At 39.9% G+C, this 7213-nt stretch overlaps 2 protein-coding genes across 2 annotated transcripts; both read left to right on the plus strand.

The window, feature by feature from the left end:
* The first annotated feature begins 1739 nt into the window (after window positions 1-1739).
* On the plus strand, window positions 1740-3662 carry LOC138887567 (uncharacterized). The gene is made up of 4 exons (XM_070169331.1): window positions 1740-2138; window positions 2244-2327; window positions 2752-3268; window positions 3367-3662. Exons 1-4 carry the CDS (start codon window positions 1740-1742, stop codon window positions 3660-3662), a joined length of 1296 nt encoding a protein of 431 aa, XP_070025432.1.
* A 423-nt stretch (window positions 3663-4085) lies between these two features.
* Window positions 4086-6863, plus strand: LOC138887568 (uncharacterized). Its single transcript, XM_070169332.1, has 2 exons — window positions 4086-4436; window positions 6774-6863. Exons 1-2 carry the CDS (start codon window positions 4086-4088, stop codon window positions 6861-6863), a joined length of 441 nt encoding a protein of 146 aa, XP_070025433.1.
* Window positions 6864-7213: the final 350 nt, after the last annotated feature.

Below are 7213 nucleotides of genomic sequence, written 5' to 3' on the forward strand. Positions count from 1 at the left end.
CTTATCTGAGTTATGCAATAAACTAAAACCTCCTCAACAATATCATCTCCCTTGTCTTTAATGCTTTTCAGTCAGACCTAAAAAGTATGTGTAAGACATGCTACTTTATGTGTTTGTTCAAGGAGGTATACTTGAGCCTATATGCTTATGTGTTTCGCCTTTCATATGCAATATGTGTTTTTTGTATGTCGCCTTAGAATTTTTACCTTTGAAACTCCAAATAAGCCCAACATCCCTCCCTTTTAGGATTAGTAGTCCTAAGTGCCTCCAGGATTGATAGGAATGGGACAGTAATAGCATGCAATAAGTAATCGAGACTAATCCGCGCTTTAATACCTTAACGGGGTGGGAAGGGTAGATATGGATATGATGACCACACAATAATGTCACGTGTAGCCCCTCATTGAGGAGTGATTACTGGACATTTTGTGGGGTGTTCCATATTTTTTAATAAACCTAGGACCCCCTTTCCTTTATTCTTTATTCTTTTAGCAATTTAACTCCTTATTCTAAAAAAAATTAGCTTTTCTAATTGTTCTTTAAAAACTTGTTTACTTTCAAACCATTATGTGTTTAAATCCCTTATTATTTGAGCCTTATTTGCTTATACGTTAATTGCACCTCAATTAACAATAATTGTCTGGCCGGGAACCACACTAGTGGATTCTGAGGGGTGCCTAACACCTTCCCCTTAGAATAATTTCAAGCCCTTACCCTATCTCTGGTTATTCAAATCGAACTCTTTTGGTGTCCTAATGCACCCTAATCATTAGGTGGAGACTCTCCAAATTCAAACCCAGTTCCCAAAAGGAATGAGTTGTCTCTCCAAATGTCATAAACCCGATTTCCGCTTAGGAAAGCAAAAGGGGGCGTGATAGTGAGCACATAGTCCACCAAGCTTTTGAGATTGTGGTCGCGGACCAATGTGAAGAAGGAACCCCATGTCCTCAACCCTTATTTTCAAATACATCAATCATGGTCGCCAGTGAAATGATCAAGCATGGCTACAAGCCCGAGAAAGGGTTCGGGGCATCTCTACAAGGTATTACAGAGCCTATCACTTTGACTGCCAGTGAGAAATTCTTAAGCGTGGGTTTTTAGGCCACGGAAGCTGACGTAACATGGACTAATAAACATAAGAACAATGGGTGGGTCCTGCCTCAGCTGATCCCGCATCTCTCCAAAACGTTTGTCAAGCCAAGATACATAGAGGAAGAAGATGAGGCCTTCATGGCCGAAGAAATTGAGGACATCTGTGGGGCAATGAGGCAAATGTTATATGAGACTCATATGGTCCAGCCGGGTGAAGGCTCAAGTACTACTGAGGTGCAGTATATGGGGCCAAATGCCAAACTTCAAAATTGGAAGGCTACTCCATTCCCAGTCAGGCAGGAATCCCGGTAGTTCAGTCTTGCCATCTTTTCTGCATTCCGAGTTATTTCAGGGTGCAACTCGAATGTTTTTAGTTTATTGTCTTTTAAATTCCTATGTAAACCCTTCTATCTTCAAATTCAATGAATTGAAATCAATATTTCATCGTCAATGAATCTCTCTCTTTATTCTTTCTGATTTTTGTTGTTTTTCTTATCTCTCTTTTCAATTCTAATAATGCGGACTTAAATAACATGATATGCTTGCGGACTTCATGCCCAGATCCTAACACGCTTTTTGACTGTGAAATAATAAATCAAGAACCCGAATATGATGAAGATTAGGCTTTTAGGGAAATAAATCGAGAAATGGAACAATTTGAGAATAAGGCTAAGCCAAACTTAAATGAAACTGAGCCAGTTAATTTGCGTAGTTCGGAAGAGGTCCAGGAAACCATGATAAGCATTCACGCTGATGAAAGAACTAGTGATGTATTGATCAAGCCTTTGTTAAAATTCAAAGACGTGTTTGCTTGGTCCTATGACGATATGCCAAGACTAAGTGTTAATTTAGTGGTGCACAAATTGCCAACTTACCCCGGCTATCCCCCTATCCAACAAAAACAGAGAAAGTTTAAAACGGATGTCAGTGACAAGATTAAAGTAGAAGTAACCAATCAGTTGAAAGCCGGTGTGATCCGAGTGGTCCGATATACCACATCGTTGGCGAATGTCGTCCTAGTGCCAAAGAAAGATGGTAAAACCCGAGTGTGTGTTGATTAGCGGGATTTGAACAAAGCAAGCCCCAAGGAAAACTTTTCATTACCAAACATCCACATCCTTGTTGACAACTATGCCAAACATGAGATATAGTCTTTCGTGGAATGTTATGCTGGGTATCATCAAGTTCTGATGGATGAAGAAGACGGAGAAAAGACGGCTTCCACCATACCATGGGTACTTACTGCTATAGGGTCATGCCATTCGGTTTAAAGAACGTTGTGACAACTTACATGAGAGCTATGACCGCCATTTTTCATGACATGATGCACTAGGAAATTGAGGTGTATGTGGATGATATGATAATTAAGTCCAGAACGTAGGATGACCATGTGTGGGATCTGAGAAAGTTCTTTGAGCGTTTGCGTAAGTATGACATGAAGTTAAATCTAGCTAAGTGTGCATTTGGAGTACCATCTGGGAAACTCTTGAGGTTTTGAGTCAGTAGGAGGGGCAAAGAACTAGATCCAACAAACATAAAGTCTATTCGGGATTTGCCTCCTCTGAGAACCAAGAAAGAGGTTATGAGTCTGCTGGGTAGGTTGAATTACATAAGCAGGTTCATTGCTCAATTGACTTCCACGTGTGAGCCCATATTAAGTTGCTGAAGAACGATGTGGCGATTAGATGGATAGATGAGTGTCAGGAGGCTTTCGACAAAATCAAAGAATATCTGTCGAATCTGCCAGTGTTGGTTCCACCGGAGCCTGGAAGGCCTTTGTTTTTGTACTTGACAGTGTTGAAGAGTTCTCTTGGCTGTGTTCTTTGGCAACATGATGTGACCGGGGAACGGGAAGAACAAGCCTTATACTATTTGAGCAAGAAGTTCACTAGTTATGAAGCCAAGTACACTTTGTTGGAAAGAACTTGTTGCTCCCTAACTTGGGTCGCTCAGAAGCTTAGGCATTACTTGTTGGCCTACACCAACTATATCATCACCAGATTAGATCCTTTGAAGTATATATTCCAAAAGCCGATGCCCATGGGAAGGATAGCGAAATGGCAAATCCTGCTCACCGAGTTTGACATATTCTATGTCACCCGCATGACAATGAAAGCTCAAGCCTTGGCGGATTACCTAGCTGAAAATCCTATTTATGATGAATATCAGCCTTTGAGTACCTACTTTCCGGACGAAGAAGTAAATTTAATTAAGGTAATTCCATAAGACACTAACGCTTGGAAAATGTTCTTCGATGGGTTGTGAATGCAAAAGGTGTCGGGATTGGGGCAATCTTAATTTCACCTACTGGTCAGCACTATCCGTCCACAGCCCAGCTTCAGATCTTTTGTACAAACAACACTGCTGAGTATAAAGCCTGCATCATGGGCATGAACATGGAAATCAATCTTGATGTGGAAGAATTGTTAATCATGGGAGATTCCGACTTGATTATCCGACAAGCTCAAGGTGAATGGGAAACCCGTGATATCAAGCTTCTTCCATACAGACAACATGTGGAAGATCTAAGCAAGTGGTTCAAATCTATCGAGTTCAGGTACATTCCTTAGTTTCACAATGAGTTAGTTGATGCACTAGCTACTTTGGCCTCGATGCTGCCGTATCCAGGTAATGTCCACATTGACCCATTGGAAATCCAAATACGAGAAAGATATGGTTATTGCAATATAGTTGAGATGGAACCAAATGTTCAGCCATGGTATCATGATATCAAAAGATTTTTGAAAACAAAGGAATATCCCGATCAAGACAGTGGAGCCAAAAAGAGAACCATAAGAAGGCTCGCCAGTGGGTTCTTCTTGAGCGGAGAAGTATTATCTAAAAGGACTACAAATCTGAACCTTTTAAGATGCGTGGATACCCAAGAGGCTGGAAGAATCATGAATGAAGTGCACGCAGGAGTGTGTGGACCCCACATGAATGGATATGTCCTTGCAAAGAAAATCATTCGAGCAGGTTATTACTGGATGACCATGGAAAGGGATTGTTTAAGTTTTGTCCGAAAGTGTCATCAGTGTCAGGTACACGGTGATTTGATTCATGCGCCACCTTCAGAACTGCATTCTATGTCAGCACCGTGGCAGTTTGTTGCTTGGGGTATGTATGTCATTGGGCCAATTGATCCAAAAGTTTCAAACGGGCATAGATTCATCATAGTTGCCATTGACTATTTCACAAAGTGTGTTGAAGCAGTCACTCTCAAAGTCGTCACCAAGAAAGCGATGGTGGACTTCGTGCATTCCAACACTATCTGTCGTTTTGGTATTCCTAAAAAAATCATTACGGACAATGCTGCAAATTTGAATAGTCATTTGATGAGGAAGGTATGTGAACAATTTAAGATCACGCATCGGAATTCTACCCCTTATCGGCCCTAAGCTGATGGTGCTGTTGAAGCAGCAAACAAAAACATCAATAAGATTCTCAGGAAAATGATTCAGAGATCTAGACAATGCATGAAAAGTTTCTTTTGCATTGTTGGGATATCGCACGACCATGCGCACATTAGTTGGGGCAACACCCTACCTATTGGTTTATGGCACTGAAGTTGTAATACCAGCAGAAGTTGAAATTCCATCCTTTCGAATCATCATTGAATCTGAGATTAAGGACAATGAATGGGTCAATACCCGTCTAGAACAATTAACCCTGATTGATGAAAAGCGGATTACCGTAGTTGTCGCGCCCCCTTTTCCCTTCCGCGGAGAGGAGTCCGGGTTTCGATATTCATGGGGTGTAATGACTCATTTCCTTTTGCGAATTGGGTATTGCATTTTTTGAAGATTCGCCACCTAACGTTTTTAAGGTGCGTTAGGGCACCTATAGGGTACATCTACAACTACGTTTGATAACTAGATATAGGGTAAGGGCTTGAAATTGTCCCAAGGGGAATGTGTTAGGCACCTCTCAGGATCCACTAGTCAGGTTCCCGACTAGACTATTTTTGTGAATTTGTGCAATTAGCAAATAAACAAGTAGGGATCAAATAATAGGGGATTTAAGTTTAAATACACAAGCGTTTGAAAACAATTAGTGAAAGGCAAAATTTTGAAAAGAGTTACAATCTAAAGCGTGCTTATGAATGTAAAAGGGGTGTCCTAGGTTTGTTTGTAATATGGATCGCATCAATGCAATACTCGGTATGACACTCCTCAAAAGAGGGGATACACGTGGTATTAGCGCACCAGTCATCATATCCATATCTACCCTTTTCGCCCTGTAAAGGTAACTAAATCCAAGGTTGGTCTCGACTCTTATTGCATGCTGCTACCCGTCCCTTCCTATTAGTCCCGAAGGAATTTAGGACTCATATCCTATAAGCAGGTTCTAGATAGAACCTCAGGTTTAGAGGCAAAATATTTAAGGCGACATACAAAACAAGTAAGACTATATTTAAAAGGGGGAAAACATAGAAAAAAGGCAGAAGGCTCAGTTATACCTCCATAAATAATGCACATAGACAGCATGACTTATACACAGTTAAGGTCTAAATTTAAAATCCTTAGCAAGGTGTTTAAGTGGTAACATCAGAACCTGATTTATTACATGACTTAGAAAAGAAGTCCGAATCAGGTTTGCCTACTGATTTTAACAGTTGACAATTAAACAAAAGGCAGTTCCAGTTTTATTTAAGCTATTACCTAGGGCTTGCCAAGGCGCAAAGCGAGATGCAACAGTTGTTCCAAATCATTAAGATAGTTTGAGATTAATTTATTATCTAAAACATGTTGTTCTAGTTGTAGAGATTGTTGCCAATTTTATTTAGAAAATATCACAATGTAAAAATCTTTACTTACTACCTTTACATGAATCAGTAATTAATTAGGCATTTTAAAAAGAATGCAAACAAGATCCTAGAACATGGTATCTAATATGCACAATTCCTAAGAGCATGATTTCTAAATGTGTATGGCAGGAATGCAGAATTTCCTAAGAGCAAGATTTCTAAGTGCATATGGCAGGAATGCAGAATTTCCTTAGAGTAGGATTCCTAAGTGCATATGGCAGGAATGTAGTAAAGTGCTAATTATTAGCAGATTTTAAAACATGATGTTGTAAAGGTGCACATGCTAAAACAATAAACATGAGACCTAAGAGCATGATTTCTAATTCATGCATGAACCCTAAGCATGGTTTCTATTGCGCAATTAGGAAAGTAAACCTAATAACATGTTTTCTACCCTTAATAACTATATCATGCATATTTACCGATCCCTTTTCACTAGCCACGCCAATACTTGTTTACAAATTATTACAGACCATGTGATTGAATTATATGAGAAATGTAAAATAAGAAGTTACAACTATAGGAAGCCTGATTTTTACTTCCTCTCTGAGTTATGTAATAATCCACCACAAATGCCAATATTGTTCCTTAGCCTTTCTCATATCTGGGTGCGTTAGAGTTCCCTAAGGACCTCAAGGGATACCGGACAATGCTCACACCCAGATTGCATAACCAAGAGTAAGTGCAGTGTGGAAGGGCCAGCTCTTATGTGTCCAGGTTCAGAGGGAGCTCAAGGGTCCCAAAGCAAGGCTCAGGCAAGAGGGGCAAAACCGAATGATCTAAAAGTTCATGTGAGAGTGCTTAACATAGATTTAAGAGAGTTGAGTTGGAAAACAGTATTTAAAGTGATTGGTTTGAAATAAATTTGCAACAGCAACAGAAGAGTTGCTTAGGGAAAATAGCTTTGAAAGGGACAGGGGATAGGAGCAACAATCAACACATGCAGAATAAGTTCAGAGAGTAGTACAACTTCAGCAGTTACAGACAGGGGAGTAGGGGTTGGGGACATAGAGGACCCAAATCAGAAACACATAATTAATCATGAATCAAGTACATTAGGAGACATGTTGGTTGAGGGACATAAACAGCAACAAGTAAACATGCTGATTACATTTGAACAAAAAGAGGGTAGAATTTTAAGCATGCTGAGTAAAGCAGTGAACAAGAAATACAATTTAACAGCATGAGTCATTAAGTTAGTGCAAGAGACAGGGGTTGACAAACAAGGGAACACATAGAGTTGAGTTTCAGTATTTAAACTAGGGACATACCAGTTGAAGAAGCAAAGTGCAGAAAAAGTAAAGCAATCAGAGT

Source organism: Nicotiana sylvestris, chromosome 3 (assembly GCF_000393655.2).
Source record: "Nicotiana sylvestris chromosome 3, ASM39365v2, whole genome shotgun sequence".
NCBI lineage: Eukaryota > Viridiplantae > Streptophyta > Magnoliopsida > Solanales > Solanaceae > Nicotiana > Nicotiana sylvestris.

What these genes read in the sequence shown, in the direction of transcription:
- LOC138887567 (XM_070169331.1), top strand. Translation starts at nt 1,740, where the DNA reads ATGGAACAATTTGAGAATAAGGCTAAGCCAAACTTAAATGAAACTGAG. An exon ending in CGGCTTCCACCATACCATGG is followed by an intron (nt 2,328 to 2,751) that starts GTACTTACTGCT and finishes GCCCATATTAAG; the next exon opens with TTGCTGAAGAACGATGTGGC. An exon ending in TGATGAATATCAGCCTTTGA is followed by an intron (nt 3,269 to 3,366) that starts GTACCTACTTTC and finishes TGAATGCAAAAG; the next exon opens with GTGTCGGGATTGGGGCAATC.
- LOC138887568 (XM_070169332.1), top strand. Translation starts at nt 4,086, where the DNA reads ATGGAAAGGGATTGTTTAAGTTTTGTCCGAAAGTGTCATCAGTGTCAG. An exon ending in ATAGTCATTTGATGAGGAAG is followed by an intron (nt 4,437 to 6,773) that starts GTATGTGAACAA and finishes AATTTGCAACAG; the next exon opens with CAACAGAAGAGTTGCTTAGG.